The sequence below is a fragment of the Talpa occidentalis genome, unplaced genomic scaffold, assembly GCF_014898055.3.
Source record: "Talpa occidentalis isolate TD23 unplaced genomic scaffold, MPIMG_talOcc4v2.1 talOcc4.5, whole genome shotgun sequence".
Classification (NCBI taxonomy): domain Eukaryota; kingdom Metazoa; phylum Chordata; class Mammalia; order Eulipotyphla; family Talpidae; genus Talpa; species Talpa occidentalis.
This window is the reverse complement of record NW_023604861.1, coordinates 120,975,131-120,995,289: the sequence shown is the minus strand read 5'-3', so window position 1 is coordinate 120,995,289 and position 20,159 is coordinate 120,975,131. Positions and strand designations below refer to the sequence as shown.

General features: G+C 38.8%; 1 protein-coding gene across 1 annotated transcript in view; it reads left to right on the top strand.

Annotated features, from left to right (window-relative positions):
* The window catches only part of LTBP1 (latent transforming growth factor beta binding protein 1), a 333,365-nt gene that overhangs the window by 298,809 nt on the left and 14,397 nt on the right, over nt 1-20,159 (top strand). Inside the window, 5 exon segments of the mRNA XM_037528248.2 lie at nt 6,847-7,023; nt 7,678-7,761; nt 9,601-9,729; nt 10,650-10,790; nt 11,788-11,958. Coding sequence (XP_037384145.1) covers nt 6,847-7,023; nt 7,678-7,761; nt 9,601-9,729; nt 10,650-10,790; nt 11,788-11,958 — 702 coding nt within the window.

Genomic DNA, 20,159 nt, shown 5'->3' with positions numbered 1-20,159 from the left:
GGCAGCAAGCAGCCTCTAGTCCGCACCCCTGCCTCTCCTTTCTACTTCCCTTCACATTGCTGCCGGTTTGTTTTTGAAACATAAATCTGGTTTGAAATCCTCCTTAAAACTTTCAACTGCTCCCTGCCGCCTGTAGCATGAAGTCTAAATCTCTTAGCAGGGCAATAAGATCCTCTCTACCTTAACCAACCTTCAAAACTCCATCTTCCACGCTCCACGCACCGACCCTCTAGCCCAGCCTTGCCTGCTGCGCCCCAGATAGACATATTCCCGCGACGGCCTTACCCCAACTCCTCTGCCTTCTACTCTTCTTCTTCCTTTTTTTTTTTTTAAAGATTTATTTATTTATTTATACCAGCACCGGGTATAGTCATTAGCACGGGAGGGTGAGAGAATTCACTAGAGCCAAAGCGGGGAACAGAACAGGCAGACTGACGAAATACACTGCTGAGGGGAGCAGCGGGCGCGGCAGGAGAGGTATGTGTGCCATGTGGGACTCTCGCTGGTAGCCAGGGATCGAACCGGTGCTGTAGAGGCTGCTGGCAGCTTCGCAGCCTAGCACTCAACTGCTGGGCCACCAGGGGAGGCCCACCTTCTACTCTTCTTACAGGCCTCTTTTTCTTGAAATCTTACTCAAACCTTTAAAAGTCATCTCAGAAGTTACCAAGATACCAAACTTTTCCCAGGTCCCCAAGAAGGAATTACAGATTCTGTCCCTCTCCTCGCTAAACAATGTTGTTGGCAGTTAAGTCTCTGTGTCTTAATCCTCTTTGCACTGCTGCCACCTACCTAACCCGCTGCTAGCTGAGCACAGGCTGGCCTGGGGTCATGGTGGTGTCAAATCGCCCCTCCACATTCAAGCCTGTGTTCCTTTCATGCCCCCATCCATCCTACTCCCAGTTAATTCTGTAGAAGAAAAACAATTATTCTTTGTATTAACGATATAGTTGGACCACACTTGAATGAGGAATTATCTATTCACATTCTGTGTAGGGCAAATTGTTCCTCTATGTGCTTGAGTTAAATTACTAGTGAAGCAAAAGCACAAACATTTCCCGGCTTTTAGGGGATGTGTGTGCACACTGGTCTCTGGACTCTGACAGTGGAACTCAAACAGTTCTGTCTTCCTTAGCAAGGGCCACTGCAGGTTTTGTGTGTGTACCTTTTTCTTTAAAGGCAGGAAACCACATATAATATCAGTTCAACTGTTGTATTTGGCAGAGTAGGGCTTTTTTTTTTCAGTGTGCTTAGTTAACCTGTAAAATAAATTAACATCGAAAGAGTTTTTAAAAATAATTTCTGATTGGAAAAAAAGACCCTGGGTAGGAGAAAAAAAAAAAAAAGATGGCGAGACCACAGTATTTAGAATGCAAACATTGTAAAATGTCATAAAACTCCTGAGGTCTTATTGTGTATTTGTAATGGAGCTACACCATAAGTGTAGGTAAAGCTTAGGAAAATACGCTCTTTTGTCTAAAAAAAAAAAAACTGGGTCAGATTTCTTCCCGTATTCAAAGAAGATAGAGTATACTAAATGGTGCTGTTATTTTCATGAAATGTTCTGCTTACTAGAGTATCTAAAATAGCACTTTTATTAAAATAATGAGTTTGGGCCTCCCCTGGTGGCGCAGCAGTTGAGCACTGGGCTGCGAAGCTGCCCGCAGCCTCTGCAGCGCCGATTCAATCCCTGGCCGCCAGCAAGGGTCCCACATGGTGCGCAGACCTCTCCTGCCACCCGCTGCTCCCCTCAGCAGTGTACTTCATTATTCTGCCTGTTCTGTTCCCTGCTCTGGTTCTGGTGAATTCTCTCACCCTCCCGCGCTTCTGACTGCACCCAGTGCTTGTATAAATAAATAAATCTTTAAAAAAATAAAATAAAATAATGAGTTCGTAATAAAGAGATGTCAATACTGTAATGAACTGACATCAAAGTGACAGACTCAAACTGTTTTTTATCTTCTTAATTCTACAAAATATACTCACACTATTTTATCAGAACTATACTCTGGAGCCTAGAATTTGCTCTAAACAGGCCTGAAGTGGGATGGTTTGTGTATTTCCTTGTCAACATTCCCAGACATTTCATGCATCCCTCCAGTGGGGGCTCTATTCTGGCGGCCACTTTCATGGCTTCCCATGGTGGGCGCGTCCGTGTGCAGGCTGCTGTGGCCTCCTGTTTCTGCTCCTGCTTCCTGGCCCTGCTGCGTCCGTGAGCTCTTTCCTAGTGTTTCTTCCTCATGGTGCCTTATCCTGCTTCCAGGACTCCCTTCTGGCCCCCATTGTCTGCCTGCTTTGCTTCTCCTTTCTTTAAATCTGGCAAGTATTTATTACCTGCCTTTTAACTGCCTTTAAGAGGTGACTCTATTCCAACACAGCCTGGCTTGTCCTCTAGCCCAACAACCTGGAAGCACAGTTATCACTCTTCACTGGTTAGGTTATCCCTGCCCCGCCCCTCAGGCTTTCTAAAGAAGTATGTGATTCTTTCTGTGGACCACACAGATCCCAGTACAGCTGTACTTTATACTCCTCTTCTTCCCCTTATTTGCTGGCCAGTTGTTTCTTTTGATTTCTAAGAACTTAGCTCAAATGTCAACTCCTCCAGGCAGCCCTCCTTGATAACCTTGCCCACTCCATCCCTGTGCAGTGTGACTTAGGTGCCCACCATCTGCAGTTCTGCCAGCACCTCATGACCTGACCAAGTAGCCCTCGTTAGGCATGGGGAGAACAGTGTAGGAGTCTTCTTTCCAAGTCTTTTTTTCCTCTGTGCTTTGCTTTCTAACCTTCATTTTGACTTCTTTCATATATTTTGCCATCCCAAATCATCACTTTTTTAGCCTTCCTTTTTATTTGTATTCCTATGTTCCTGCTCATTTTCTGAAACTCACCAATGTCTTTCTCCTGAATTCCACTTGACACACACATACTTCTCATCTGCCAAGTCTTTGAATGAGAAAACTGTCAAATAAAGGAAATAAATGAATTTTCAATTTCTCTTTTACCCCTTCTTAGGATGTTACACTAAAATTTGCTTTCTCACAAAAGCATGGGTTGGTATAAAACATTAGTGACGGTGGTGATTTTAGAAATAAAGAAGAGAATAAAGCTTCCTGAATAATTCTGTTGAGAGTAATTTACTGAACTGGTATGCACTCACAGATTGATGTCCTTTTTAGGACAACAGCGAGCATTTCCTTGGGGGGCACTGTTTGCTCACAGGTATTTATGACATTACTCTTTGGTCACTGTCATAATCCTGACTATCCCAGGAGGGTCTGGGGAGGACTAGCTCAGAACACAGTGCAGATGGAAAGTGAAAGTAAAGACAAAGGCTCATCTAGAATGCTCGGGTCTGCTTTAACCACAAAACAAAACAAAACAAAACAAAAACATTCCAGATTTCCTCACCCCAACAGCAAACTTAAGATTAGACATGTTTGGGAAAACAATCCTCGAATACGCCCTCTTCCACCTGACCAGCCAGAAGGGAAAGAGCTTCCAGAAAGGGCTGTACAGCTGTGCCTGCAGCTCAGCCCCTCTCCTTCCTACTCAGCAAGGGAGGAGAATGCATTCTATGCTCCGTGTTGCTAACCGCCACACCAGCAGTGTTTATCTGTGGCCCCATCCCCTTCTGTCTCAAAGAGAAAAAAGAACTGAAAAGATAAAGCAGACTCACGTCAGCTGCAGTGTTGAGAGCTGAGCTCTTCAGAAGACATTCAGGGAGAGCACTAGACTCGGGACATTGGATCCAACTAGGGTTTTCTCTTCCATAAAGTAAAGAAGCTTTATAACCTGCACCACCCATCTTGTGGGGTTACTCTCTGATCACATGGAAAGACCTCTGTAAGAATCTAGAAGCACATGCAAATGGTCTCAGACTCACTGATCAAGCAGTTCCCTTTGCTATTCAAATACTCAATGGCTGCTTATACACAGATATTAAGCCACCCTCCTAAACAAAGTGAAAAGTCCAATTTGGTATACTGGGGAAGTAGCCTATTTCTTAGAAGTCCATGGCACAAGATGTGAGGTATGGCTAATCCTAATAAAAAATGTTTAGGCTAAAGAAAATGTATTCCTTTTAATGCTTGACACTTTCTATAAACATTGATTTGATCTTTTACAATTGATTCCCAATGGAAACCCTCTATTCCAAGCAGCAATGACCTAAATTCATATAGATTCTTTAAAGAAATCACAGATTATTTACTGACCAGAGTTCTCCCCCAGTGGAAAAATGTGCCAGGTAGGTAATTATTTAAAGGTTAGGAAGATAGGGAAATTGTAGTTTTTCAACAGAATGACCTTTGTGGACCCATTTTTAAAAAAGAATTTACATCTCTTTCCAAATACAGATGAGGGCCTGACTAGCCTGCAATTTCAGCTGTGTAAACATTGAACTTTCTAACTGCTTGGAAAGAAAATAAGAGCAAAACTTGTAACATCCAGTATAAAACTGGAATAATACAATGATGTTATTGATTGTTTCCCTTATGCAATAGCCTGAGTTTCCTTCCAAAGAAAAAGTAAAGAAGCAAAGATAATTGTGTTTCTTTTCTTAGTTTCTATGTTGTGAATATAAGGAGTATTGTAGAAAAGTGTTGCTATGTACCTTCATATATATAGTTTTATACTTATATATCTTTATAAGTAATGTATATATACCTTACAGATGCACACACACACACACATATATATACTTAAATATAGATATAAGTATTTGTAAGTGTACTTACGTATATTATATAGATATAGTGTTACATATATAATTTTTACATGCATTGACTCAGAAGACTGTAGTTTTTGATTACCTATGTATATAGCAGTCTTCATTGATAACCTATGATATTCCACTGTGTAACAGAAATCATCACATACAACTTTGTGCATAAGGAAAAAAACAAAGATCACTGAACCCCTTTTTCATGCAAACGGTAAATTTGGTTTACAAATTCTAGTTGTGTTGCTTACTTGGCTTATATTTTTAATACTTTCATTTAGAAATGAATCATTCAGTTGCATTTTAGGTCAACTTTATAAAATAATTGAACACAATTTTTAATAGTAATAGACTGTCAATGTATTCACAAGTGTTAGGGGAAAGTTTGTTAAATTTTCATGATTAATTTGATAATTAAAATTATTATCGTATGGTAGGGAAGGGAATTAGATGATATTATTAGTGTCCCCATTAATTCTGTATCTAAGAGCTTGGAGCCCCTCCTAAAGAGAATGAATTGGTGGAGGTCTGTTCTGTGAGAGAAGATAAAAGCACAGATCTGTCCTTCACACACTTGAAAACTGTGATGAGAGCAGGGATGTGCCTGATTTTATTCAATTTCACAGAAAAACAAAGATTTAAAACTGATAAACTGCACCCTAGGAATCAGCATCTTGTCATTAGCTGTTAACACTAAAGAACCCAAACTGAAATCAGCCAAGGACAGAAGAATTTGAGAATGAGCCAGAATCAAGTATATGAAACATCCTTGGCATTCTCATTGATACTCTATTTTGAGAGTAATATTTACATAATTGATTTGTTCATCGCTTTGCCTGCTTTTCATGCCATGAGAGGAAAAAAAGAGAGGTTGCTTTTTTAGTAGAATTTTATGACCTTCCTTTTTAAAAAACATCTGTGCTATTTGGAATATTAATCAAGTTTTCACAGTCAGCCTGATCCTGCCAAAATATATAGAAAGATATTATGAAAATAACTGATTACAATTTTCCTAATTACTTCAAACCAACTTCAAAAAAATGGTCAATGTTGATATGAAGTCTTATCACCACTGGCAAATGCTTTCCCTTGTTACTATAGATTTTTGGGTCCAGGGATCTGGAAACAGCAGAGTTCTAATTAAACAAGGTCATTAGAATTCATTAGAGTTCATTAGTTTTGTGATGGCAGGTGTCAGCTTTTTATTTAACATAAAATGAAAAACTCTTTAATTCTAACTGGATCATAGGCAGCAATTTGAACTTTATAGCATATGGTAGTGAAGGGAATTAGATGACTTCAAATTCAGCCACAAAATACTGATCATTTCTTAAAAGCTGAAACTTGTTCTTTGACTTCTAATGGGATCACATCCTTTCTAGTATTATCTGAAAGTGAGTGGGTTTTGTTCTCATATTTGTGTTCTCTCCTATCACTTGGATTCTGTCTCCTACAGGACACAGTTGAGCCAAAACTAAAACTCAACCTAGAAATGTATCCTGGGCCTTAGCTGGCACTCATGATTTCATTCAAAGTCATACACTTGCAACAATTGACGTAGTTAGATTTTCAGTAACGAAAGGTTATTTTATGGACTCCGTCTTCTGCTTTGTCCTGTTGAGAAAATGTTGGAAGCATGTTTGATTCATTTAACCACCTAAGAGTTAAGTATTATGTGTGGCCCCTCATCTCTGGTCAAGTGTGGGGGAAAATTTTCATTGACTTAAGTAGGTGTTATGGCTCACTAAAGAATGGTCCTATGTTTGGCAAGAAAGCATATATGGAAACTGTACTCACAGCCAAATTTACAAGAATAAAGTAATTGGTTAACGTAAAAGGAAATGATTTTGACAGATTTACACTCTGGGGGTATGTTAGAAATCCACCAAAATTCAGAATTCAAGTACATTTTAATCTTAAAGTGGAAGAATCTGACCCTGAAAATGGAAAGCAGTGTTCTGGAAATGAAACACCATTGGCACATTCAGTCTATCTTTTACCCCGTTGCGTTTTGTGCCTTGTTATGTCACATATAGGCCTTGTTCTTTGACTTCTAATGGGATCACATCCTTTCTAGTATTATGTGAAAGTGGGTGGGTTTTGTTCTCATCTTTCTCCTGTCTGTTCAGACTTAGATGTAGATCAACCAAGAGAAGAAAAGAAAGAATGCTACTATAATCTAAATGATGCCAGTCTCTGTGATAACGTGCTGGCCGCTAATGTCACCAAACAAGAATGCTGCTGTACATCTGGTGCTGGCTGGGGAGATAACTGTGAGATCTTCCCCTGCCCGGTCGTGGGGACTGGTAAGAACCGACTAAGTGGTGTCCGATCATGTGCCCCTGGCTCTTGGAATGTCCCCACTTTGGTCACTGCATTAAGCCTTGAATGACAATTGCTGGTTACCTGCCACAGTCCAGTGGAGATGAGATGACCTTACAGCGAGCTACATCACCTCATCTCACCTCAATATGAATTCTTAAATTTCTGTCCATTACAAAATATACTCTTCTAGTGGGGTCCCAAATTGGCAGAAAGGTTAATCAGTTTTCATTTTTAAATGAAAACCAATCTTGTTTTTCTAACAATGACAGAGCATTGTCCATAACTTGAGTTTGTATATTTAGCTAAGAATTTGCTTGAATGATTCTTATGAAACCTTTAAAATAGCAGAAACCATAGTAATGGAGAAATGAGACGTAATATCAAGTAAAACATGGGCAAATGAAATATGTGTGAATTATAGGTTTTTAAAAAATCATTGGTAGATGTATGAAGTTATTGGATTTGTACCTAAACCATAATATGAGATTGTACTAAATTATTTGGCTGAATTAGATGGTAAAATGTGTTTTAAAATTACTGCATCTGAAAAGTCAAAACTGAATTGAAGAAAACATTCATGGAAATGTTGATTTTTTTTTTCATTATTCAACCTTTTTTTTCTTTCCTAAAATCAGCTGAATTCACTGAAATGTGTCCTAGGGGGAAAGGTTTTGTCCCCACTGGAGAACCGTCTTACATTGGTGGTGAGAACTATAAAGGTAAGAATCAAGTGGAAATGAGTTTGCAAAGTGTGTGTGTTCTATCCGATTCAAGCTAAAGCATAGCATCGGTTGCATGGAATTGGTGTTCCTTTGATCCATGGAAACTTCATCACAAAACCTTTAGCTTCTCCACTAGAAGGCCCCAGTGGACTCTGTGGAGCTATGGCTGGAGAGTTGGAACATTAAGCTGTATGAGGGTGGGATGCCATTTAACCTTCTGAGTTTCCATCTCTTCATCTCTGTAATAGGAATGATGTCTCAAGTTGTCTTGAGAACTAAATGCGATTCCATATGTGAAAGTACTTAACACAAAATTCTGTCCTTAGTAGGTACTTAATAAATACATTATTTTATTCCAGAGGTATATCGGAAATCATGTAAATTAGCACCATAGAAGTTTGATCATCATGTTGGTCTTTATGGTCAACAAAGCAAAGATCCTTGCTTCTCTGTAGCTCTTTCTGTTATAGCTAGAACTTTTTATTCATGGCCACAGATTCATGATACAGCATGGAAAAGAACAAAAGTAAATGTGTTTTATATACTTAATGCTAATAGTATGTAATTCCAAAATAAATATGCAGCCTTTTTAGTGACATTTAAACCATATGTATGAGCATTTTCATATTTATTACTCACTTTCAACATAATGGAGAGATTGAACACCCTTTATGTACAAAGTAATTTTTTTCCTGTATGTTTTTTGAATATTGAAAACTGATAAGTGGTTGGAATGTATTTTGATTGCCCACACAGTTTTGTAAAACTAGTGTTTTAATAATATGGTATAATTCAGTAGCCAGATAAGAAAGTCCATATGTTTTTTAAAAATATATCTATGATTTAGGCCAATTAAATAGAAAGAAGACTTAGCATGTGTTGAATAAGTTTTGAACTCACATATATACTATGTTTTTACAGGGATCTAGTTAAATCTTGCTTCCTATTATAGAATGAAGTCTTGATTTCACCATAAAACCATCCTTTCTTTTATATGAAAATAAATTCCTTCTTGCTCTATATAATTGGGGCTGTAAATGGTTGGAAGATTAGATTAGATTCAAATCCAAACAAACATCTAATGGACTTGGCTTTGCCATATTCTAGCTCTGTCAGTTAAGCAATTATCTGTGGGGTCTCCAGTTTTTTTTAGTGAGGATGAATTAGTCCTAAAATGCTAGAGCAATGCTATTACTAACTGCATAAAAGCAATAGATAACACTTTTTTGAGCATCCTCTGAGGCCTCTACATGAATTTTTCTTGTTCAGTTATTTCAATCTTATCTGGCTGATGGCCCTATTAGTCCCGTTTACCATTAGCTTCACTGGAGTTTGGAGACGATCGTAACCTCTCCAGATTCTGTGCAGGAATGCGCTTGCCAGCTCCCTCAGCAACTTGTCCTGTCACTAAGACAGATTTTTCATAAAGTTCCATCAAACTCTTGCAAGTTTTCTACATCTCAACTAATTAGTGGGCCAAAATACACATTTATAGAAAGGCATATTTCTTTAAAAGTTAAATTCTTCAGAGAATATTTTTGGTGCCATTTTGGAATCCACAGACTATTTCAACAGATATAAAATCAACCTCCCAGAAACCATATTTACAATTACATCTCTGCTGATGTTTTGCTCACTGTTCTCTAAATGTCACAGACAAGACTGAATGTTTTTCTACATCTGAGAATTAGGCCTGACTTGAATTTTATGTTGCTGTATCTTTAAGGTTTTTGGAATATCAATACTATAATATCAAACTTGGAGCCCAACATTAGTTACATTCTTCTTTTTAACTGAAAGAGCAAAGCTTATCTATTTCTCCAATTTTCCCCGTAGATGCAGATGAATGCCAACTCTTTGGACAAGAAATTTGCAAAAATGGCTTCTGTTTGAACACTCAGCCTGGTTATGAATGCTACTGTAAGCAGGGAACGTACTACGACCCTGTAAAATTGCAGTGCTTTGGTAGGTTTTAAGAGGATACAGTGTGGTATGCTGTTAAAATATATTGAATAGGTGGGAAAAAATAAGTATTTCTGTGTAGTAAAAGATTTTGAATCTAAATCATGTGTTAGAAAGATCTATAATTTTTTTGAAGATTTATTTATGCATCCAAGAGCTGGGATACAGGCCAGAGATGGGGGTAGGTAAGAGGATTCACCGGAGACGGACCGGGGAACAGAACAGGCAGATAGACCCAAGTACGCTGCTGAGGGGAGCAGCGGGCAAGACAGGAGAGGTCTGCTGTGCCATGTGGGTTGCTTCCTGCCTGGCCGGGGATTGAACTTGTGCTGCAGAGGCTTCGGATTGCTTAATAGTGCGATGCTTAACCTCTTGCGCCACCAGGGAGGCCCCTATAAATGTTTTAATGATCTTTTTCATGAGCAAGACTTAAGAAAACCTTGATGCCACTCTTTGAATAGTTTTCAAACAAAGAGTTAATATTCAATGTGGAATTATAATTCAGGTCACTGGCATAACTGAAGTGTTCCTTTGGTCTGGGAAATCTCCTGTTTCATCACTCATATCAAACAAGTGAAAGTCATTTTTAAAAACTGACCAAGTCTTTAATGCTTAAGCTGAAAACCATGTACCATAGGCAGAAAAACTTAGCAAAAGGAAATAATTTAAAAACGATCAGAAAAGAGGCATTTTATCTTAAATTTCTTGGTATATCCTGTCCCCAAATGTTTCTTTATCCTTATTTAATGTCAGCATCAGGGGCACTGTTGTTTTTCCAGTCCACATTCTCTTTTTGGATTATGTGCAATTAATTAAAGTGTGGCAGCCTCTGGAATGTGCACTAAATTCACCAGTGTGTAGTTTGGTAAGTGTATGAGAAGCAACTGAATGCTTAGTGTCTTTAAATTTCTTTTTCTTTTAAGATATGGATGAATGTCAAGACCCCAACAGTTGTATTGATGGTCAATGCGTTAATACAGAAGGCTCTTATAACTGCTTCTGCACCCATCCGCTGGTCCTGGATGCTTCAGAAAAAAGATGTATACGACCAACTGAATCACATGGTATGTTTGGATGTGAGATGCAAGTCTACATCCAAATAAATGCCACAGGGTTTTCCTTTCAATTGAAATGTGAGCTATTGGAAAGTAGAAAAGTGATTCCTTGCGTAATTTTGAGATCATTAAAACAAGATGTGAAGAGAAATTATAAGATGCACATTGTCTGTGTCTGGGAGACTTAATACCCTGAATATACCCATTTAGTGGGCAATAGTATAGAGGGTGGCTGAGCTGATGACAGAACTGTTTGTTCATCACACTTAACCCTCAAAGGCAGCTGAGGAGGGTATAAGTTCAGGGAAAGAGAATTAAATTTCCTTGACTGGACTGAAGGATGCAGATGAGGCTGGATGGAACAGAGGGTGGCAGGCACCAAGCTAGTGGAGAGTCCTGAAGCCCACTGACTGGATGCCTGTGTGTCCCCCAGTGAAGTGCTATACCGCTGATGATTGACATAAGTGATCAGTGCATCATCACAGTCCGAAGTCTCCTTTGGGCGAAATCAGTTGAAAGGCAGAAAGGTTAGAACGGAGCACTTTAGGATAAAGTGTCAGTACCTCTGGGGCTCTGGCAGATGAAATTGGTGAGAAAGCATGAGTTCAAAAAAAGTTATGTAGGAGGAAATGGCAGGATTTTACAGAGGGGTGAATGTGCAAAAGCAAAGACTAAAAGAATAAAAAGCCCATCAGGTCTTTGAAAGACATGCAAGATTTTGGGGGGCATGGGCACAGTAGGAAGCTATAGAGGGAAGGATTTAATTGGAACATGATGGGCAGGTTGGATTTCAGCTGATGGAATGACACCCAGTCATTTAGAGGGATCATTGGGTTTGAGATGACTGAGGTTTGGTCCATGGAAAGACCAGGCTGGCTTCAGACTTATACTTGGAAAGTCACTGTTAGAAATAGGGATGGAAACTTTGACAGTCCCTGGCTCCCTCCAATGTTTATGAACTAGGAATAACAGTGCAATTGTCATGGAACCTTGTCTTCCCTGACAGAACAAATTGAGGAAACTGATGTCTACCAAGACCTGTGCTGGGAGCATCTGAGCGAGGAGTATGTGTGTAGCCGGCCCCTCGTCGGCAAGCAGACCACGTACACCGAGTGCTGCTGTTTGTACGGAGAGGCCTGGGGCATGCAGTGTGCCCTCTGCCCCATGAAAGACTCAGGTGAGCCCTTTCTCACTCCTGCTGGAGGCCTTTGGCGACAGGGTCTCCTTGAAATCTTAGCAATTCTCTTCTATATCTTCACCCTCACTCCTGATGTGTGACTTTCCTCAGAGGGATGTGTCTGTAGCAGGGGAAAGAGCATGACTGCATAAACATCCAACCCGCACTTGCCTCCCAATCCAGACCCTGTTGTTACATTAGAAACCTCATTCTGTTTCTCCAAAGAATGATTTAAAAATGACCCATAGAAGCATAGTATGACAGCAATTGGTGCCCGGGGGGTTTAGAATTTTTATTTTCTGATATTCGCTGCCAACAATCTTCATGTCTGATTGTTTCTGCTTAGAGTAAAATAGTGTTAGAGGCTATAATTGTCAGAGGTCAAGATTCAAATGGTTGTTTTTGGTCAGTTTCTTTTGTGAGGCGATAAGAAAGGGTTAGAATAATCAAGGAAGAGGTTTGAACGAGTTGCATTCAACTTTTAAATCTGGGGCTAATAAACCTTGGGCCAAATGGGCAAAGCATGATGTGCTGAGTTCTCGGTGGTAACCCTGTCCTCACAGTGGAGGGCACTGGAAGGTGCGCAGGCCAGGCTGGCCAGCTCGGTGACTTGATTGTAAACAGCTGGCCTCTGTCTTCCTGACTGCTCATGAAAGGAAAGCCCCTTGAGAATGTTTCTCTATCTTTCTGTATTTGACGGTAAAAAGCTTTGCTAAAGCTATAAAAACACTGCGGTATACTGTGAAGGAGTTTATAATGAAAATTCCCGGAATGGTCCATAATGGAAGAATTACTTGAAAAGAGCAAATTGTATTAATTTTAGTTAATCTGAGTACAGTTTTCAAACTATTTAGTAACTCAGTTTTTCAGCTTGGGAATAAAATCAATGGGGCATTAAAAAGGAAACAATTTGAAGTGCTATAAAAAGGACATGAATAGCAAAAATAGAGCAAATGCACAAAGAAATAGATGGCAGTCAGAAGTAGCCCAGAAATGGAAAGAGGGTGGTTTCTGGGGCCAGACAGACTGGGTCTGGAATCCAGAGCTGCCCACAGCAGCTGTGACTCAGGAAAAATAACCTATACCTTCCCCTCCACCCCCAACTGCCCCCCTCCTTCATCCACCCCATACCCCCCTCCTTGTAGAGCGGAACATGACTGTCTGCCTATTTGGGTTGTTGTCAGGACCGGGTGAGTGTACTTAGGGCAGGAGCACAGGGAGTGGAATAATGATTCCTTTATACTGCTGTCTCTGGAGGTGCATGTCACCTTCTCATAGCGCTGACATATCACAAATCTTTTTCCTTAGTCACTTTTACTGTTTCCTCTTTTCAAAAATAATTCTAAATAATTAACCAAAGGTGTTTTGTCCCTCTCTACCTACCCCATCTCAATTGAGCTCCATAATTCATCAGTTGCAAGACTTAAAGATGTTCACCCTTAACAATTGGTTTCTATCATCCAAACCTTTTTCCTCCCAGTTGTCATGTATTCATAGTAGCTATTAGCATAATTCTATTTAAGAGAGTATTGAAAGCCGAAATCTTAATCATCGGTCCAAGGCACGCTTTGTGTTTCTCTTGAACACCCAAGTGTATCTCATGTGGAATAAGCCGCTTTTTTCACATTGTAACTATGTTATATCAAGACACATCTACAACTCACAGTGTCTTGCAACTGATGAATAATGGCGAGCTTCAGTGATGGCAGAGACTGTTTTATTATACTCTGGTCTCTGTAGTCACCTCCAGTACTGGACGTTGGTGTTCCTGACCGCATTTCCTCTCCTGCCCAATCTTGATTTTCTTCTTATAAACAACCCTGCTGTGGATTTCATGTATTTTACCAATACTTGTGGAGTGCCTCAGGAAGAAAATTCCTACAAATGGTTAATCCATGGTTCGAAAGAACATGCTCTTTAAATTTATTCTATTACTCTCCAAAAAATTGTGCAAATTTACACTCATACTGGTAGTGTTTGATATATGCCTCTTTCCTCATACCCAGTGCTGAGTATTCTGTCTTTAAAATTGTTATCACAGGGATGAAAAGACTCACTTGGAAATTTTCATTTTATATGGGATTTGTATTTGTCAGTGAGTTGTTTATCATGAATGTTGCTCATTTTCTTTGCTGGACTTTGTGTCTGACTGCTTTGCAGCAGTGGTGTACATACTGTGTAGAAGCCTGACATTCGGTTATGGTAGGCTTGTTGTGATGGAGATTCCCTTACAAAAGTTTGCGTGTGTTGCATTTTATTCTGACCCATTCGGATCTTGAGCAATTAAGTATTTACTACTTGTGAATTTGACATGGCAGTGCCCTTAAAAATCAAATCAAATCTGATGGCTTTTTAAAAAATAATATTTAGGTACTTTGTGATTAAGAATGAATTTTAGAATATTGCCTCCAAATCATTTTTAACATATCTTCTAAAAACAAATTCATGCTGTGTAATATTTTGGGGAGAGGATGGGGTATCAGAGAAAAATGGTAACACATGCCAAAGTTTTTACAGTTTAATATTGCTACACTCCTTATATAGGCACAGCTCTTAAAAATTCTCCAACAAGATTCACTAGTACAGTCAAAATCAGTAGTTTAAAATCTTTCTTTTAAACAGTGGTAATCTTTGACCAATTATTTTAACTTGCAATATATAAATTCATTAACATCAAAGATGCTGGTGGGCCTGGTTGAAGTGAAAACTACTTAGGTTTTTGTATCTGTGCGGGACCTCAGGGTTCCAGGGAACACACTTTGAAAACTACTCTTTCTAAGCATAAATGTGCAATCCCTTAGAATAGTGCTTGTCACGTGTAAGTATTCAGAAGGTGCTAGCTGCTCTGGCGACCACTGTTAGGTCACTTGGATGACATGCATTTTCAGATGTAGCTAAATTCCAAGCATCTTAAATATACAATTATCTAAGATCATCTGAACGTGAATTGAGGATGGACAAATGCAGAAGTGGTTGTTCTCATACAGAACTTTCTTTTGTAGACTACTGATTCATAAATATTAGTGGGCATGTCAATTATAAAAAACCCTGAAGTTCTTACAAAAAATAAAAGATTCAGGTTCCTAGATGGAAGGAGTTGGGCAAGAGTCTGTATTCCTAATAGTGGCTGCCGCTGGTCTTCAGATGGCACCAGCCGGATTCTAGAGACATCTATCAGCATCTGACTTATTTTGTTAAAACTAACAATAATGTTACATTTTTTTCAAAGAGGAGCAAAGAAATGTGAATTTTAAAACTTTCTGTTCATCATTTGTCATTGAACCTTTTAAGTGTGCTGTTCATGACTGTCTTGATAGTTGAGAAAGGACCACATTGTGAACTTGTTAATATAAGCTCTGAATTAATCCCAACCTGTCAGGCAGGGAATCTTCCAGTTCCCTAGGAATTCAGCACTGCTGTGGGGAACAATTAGTTACTGATGGAAACAGTGCTTGAGGAATTTTAAAAAAATAAATCGCAGCACTTGTCATCAGCTTGAGCATTAAAATCCAGCGTAAAGTAAAGCTTTGGCTCTGGGGTAGACTTTCACACGTATGGTCCAATAGGTCATGGGCACTTATTCTTGCTAAGGCAGCAACTGCATCTGAGAAGACTGGTAGGTGAAGGAAGTAGGAGTGGCAGCTTAAATAGTGTTCTCTGAAGTAGGTGGCACCTGTGAATTGGTAACCCCAGGCAGGGTAAATGAGTAGCAGGTGGAAGATGGTGCCAGGGTAATTTCCCATGGGGACAATTGCATAGTTGTAGAATTCAGTATAGTTCAGGGACTACTCAGAATCCCATTGTAATCCTCAGCTAAAATCATTGGAGGCCAGACTCCCATCACTAGGAGAAGCTTTGAGATCCAGTAGTGGATGATGTGTTGAAGTGATCCTATACTAACAGCCTCCCCTCCTTCAACCTCTGGAGGCTACATTCCACCTCTCCTGCTCCTTTTCCTCTTCTTTCCCTTTTATAATGCCCTTTAAGGCTATCTGTTCTGAGAATGTTTTGAGGGGGGCTGACCGGCTTCGGGAGGACCTACAGATTTGAGCTATTTATCATGCCAGCCTTGGAGAGAAAAACTGTTTAGAAAACCAAGTCAGGAAAAAAAAAACATATCATAAATGTGAGAGGTTGGTCATTGATCTTTCTGGGAATTTTCAGTGATGCACTGGAAGGGAATCTTAGGGACACTAGTATTTGACATCTTTGGTGGATATGGAGTTTAGTGGAATGCAGGTTTTCTGTAACTAGATTTTCCTGTGTCTCCACTATCATGATTTTAAAATCCAGAGAGCTAGCTAGCATGCATAGAGCACAGTGTCAGACACTATTAGAATGCTTTCTTTCTGAAAAGTTATTAATTCTCCAAGTTATCCTATGAGGTAGGTGTCTAATTACCTTTCTCTGGAAGAAAAATGAGGCACAGGAAGATCATGACCTGCCAGGTTCACATACAGTGACGGGTTGAAACCCAGGTTTTCTGCCTACAGGGTCTACTCTCTCCATGGTTGTTACTCTAGTCTTCTCTCCCTGAGGCCTGGAAGTTTGGCTTGGATAAATAGTGTCCTTTAGAACAAAGAGTAACAAAGTGAATAATTAAAGGTTAGGTTTTTACATTGTTTCATGTATTGTGTACAAAGTAAAAAACTACAGTTGTCAAGTAAGCAATCAGCTTAGCCAAATTACAGCTGGTTTCTTCTCCGAGTAGTTAGCAAGCTAGTAGGCATAATAGGTAGATGTGAAAAAGTGTATTTGATGAATGTACATATATATCTTTGATAAAGAAATGAATTACAGCTAGGCAGTAATTACCAGGAAACAAAACTGTTGTTGATGTGTAACAGTTGTCTAAAATGAATTTTTAATGTTTTTGTCTTGCTACTCTCAAGAGTATAAACTTGAAAATGTGCCTTTGAGTTACAAGGTATATAGGTTGCCATTATCTCGTAGAAATGAAAATTTGTGGTCTGCAAATGAAAGAAAATTAGACACATTTGAACACATGTAAAGTACCCAAAAATCCCACTATATGTGGTTATCTTGCTAAAACAACTTTTGGTGAGTAAATTATCAAAATAAATAGGTTATTGTAAGTAAATTTGAACAAAGATTTTATAGCCTTAATGGAAATTTTTTTTTGTTTTATTGGTCTACAGCATTGTCTGTTTTAAGGCAAATATACGTTACCATGCCTATCACCAAATTATTATTAATTGATCTGAAATTTTGAAGTTTAGAAAAATGGCTTGAAGAACCTCCTGGTGCGTTGTGAGCATGCCACCTATTGGTGACATGAAATAGTGCAGCACAAGTGTTTTAACCTCTGAGGTAGGTTGATGAAAGACTAGGAAGGTGAGGGTGATGTTTAAAAGAAGAAAGTCCCTAAGGAAACTGAAGTGCCATAAAGGAACTTGGAAAATATTTTAAGTAAAAACTAATATTGATCTAAGTGTAGAGGCATAGGTACTGTTAGTTTTGCTGGAGTAAAGTTTGAAGAGATATATAATTAATAAAAAATTCTAGTTCTAGTAATGCATATCCTACAGATATAGTTGAGTGACAGGAAGATAATTGTGATCATTACAGAATCAATTCTTCCAATAAGAAACTGGTTAATAAAATCGTGGTGTTTCCATAGAGTGTAAAATAGTAGACTGTCACTATTTAAAATGAGGCATATTTGTAGAATCTAACATAGAATGATGTCCAATGCTCAAGTTTAAAATAAAGCCTGTAACATGTTTAGAAAATGATGGTATGCACAAAAAATTGAAAAACATATTTAGCAAATGAAGATTTTACCCCTTTTTTTCCTTGTTTATCTTATCCAAAAGAAATACTGTTTTTTAATTGCTAAGCAGATGCTACAAGAAAAAGGTCTTGAAATTGGCAAGAAGTCAAAAGAGATCACTCTTTCTCCCAACTTGCTCCTGATTAATGTGCAGTGTTGAACTGATCCTCCACTGTGACTTCCTCATGACAGTTGAGAAAGGGTTTAAGATTTAAACTGTAAGGGCGGTGATTAGGTGCACTTTACCCATTACTCTATTCCTGTGTGTGTTGGATGAGTGACTAAACAAGGAAAAAATGGGTTTGAAAAGGGCCTGTTGAGGAAAAGAACATAAGCAGGCTAGAAGTAGGCAGATAGTCTTAAAATAAAACATTGTCAGTCTTATCTAACTTCTTTGGTTTAGGTAGGCTTGTGCTATCTGGGAATAGAAGGAATTTGCAGGGGTCATTCCTACCCCATTGAATCATGAGATAGATTATTCTCACTCTACATTTAATGGTTTAAAATGATCTGCAATCCAATCTAAATTATTCACATATTGTTTAATGGGCACCTACTATGTGAAACATTTTGGAACAGATCTACAGGTTTTATTTAATTGAAATGTGAATTAAAATTCAGTTCTGTAAAACTAACATAATGTGCAGTTATGCTGTACTGCTAAAGGAGAATATTTTATATTTAAATCTTGTATCATTTAGATGTATACATGATACTCTTATTTAATAAATGCACCATTTGTTACGACAAATTTTTTGGAATATATTCTAACAGCTAATCTAATTTTTATATGGTTTTGCAGAAGTGAAAGAATTTGGCACTGTCTTTGAACAGTTTAGTTGGTGATTTCTTCCACATCCGTGCATGGCTCTTCCATGCTCCCAGACTCTTCTGTGTAAGAAGTTTCCCGTGTACCCTGGGAGAGGTGAAGGAAGACAGGGATTTGACTCATGGGCTAAACTTGAAGAAATATTGTAACTGGGCAATAATTGCAAAAGGCCTTTCAGCAGTCATGGTTTTAAAGGCTTTTCCAAGAAACATGTTTCCAAAAAATGTTACTAATAACTTTGGAACATACTTCATGTGAGGCATGTTGAGTGGTCCCGCCTTCGGGTCAGGCAGTCTGCTTTTGGCTCTGGTTCTGTCAGTTGCCCTGGACAAGTTACTTTAGTATCCTTGATCCAAAGTTGAGAACTCTTGTGTGAGGTTATAATGAATACTCTGCATGTGAAAGCATTTATCATTTTGATCACAGATCCTAAGCATTATGATTAAAGAGCAGCTGTTAATGCACTGTAATGGAAAATTAAAAATCTCCATTGAGTTGCTACCTGGCCTGGACACAGGATATTCTAAGTGGAAAGTGGGCCGGTGCTTTGGGACTGAACTCGTGGAGTTCTTTCTTCTCAAAATTCTGTTAACCTAAGTCTAATATTATGGTCTCAATTTATAAATGTTATGTATTTGATTTGCTCTCAAATACTTTATGCGTCATATTTAAACTGCTCTTATATGACTATCAAATCAAACTTAAAATGCAACAAATCAAGGTCTGTTAATTTTCATTCAACATAAAATGCTAAAATCTAAAGTCAGTTTTATTTTAAATAGCAATCACAAGGCCTGTACGTGAAATTTTCTCTAAAACACAGACATGTGAAATAGCCAAAAACCAAAACCCTCTAAAATGTTAATAGAAATGTGTTAAAATTCTAAGCTTAATGCACATTGTTATATCATTGCAGAACTGCCCTCTTAAAACCAGCTGAGATTCCTGGGTGGAAAAATTTGGGACTGATTCAGTTGTCAATCAGACAGTTAAGACAAGCGCACATGGGAGATGCAGAGCATACTCTGTTGTTTCCAAGCTAGCTAGGGACCCCAAGTGTTTCTCATGTATGTTGCTTTTATAATCAGTATCTTCCACTGCAGTCTCTCAAGGGAGTAATAGAACAGATAAAAATGTTTTGCATTTTTGCATGTGACCCTTTCCGCCCTCAAGAATTACATCCCCTCTTCTAAAAGAATGCATTCAGCCCACTGAGATTCCTTATCACACTGATGGCTTGGGCTGGCAACAAACTTCCCCCATCCCTGTAAGGTAGGCTGGCTTATTGGTATGGGTTCTCCAGAAAAACAGAAGCAAATGGGAGAAAGCTTGACTTATTATAAGAAATTGGTGGATGTGACGATAGACATTGTTAAGTCAAGCTCTGCAGGCACAGGAGCTTCAAAGAGAGCTGAGGTTCCTGTTCAAACACTGTCAGGCAGGAAGAGCCAGTGTTAGTAGGGGAATATGCTCACTCAAATCAGGGCTGGTCTTTTTGTTCTATGCAGGCCTTCATGATAGGATGAGGCCCTCACTTACAGGGAGGTCTACTTCACTGGAGACTCCTGATTTAATATG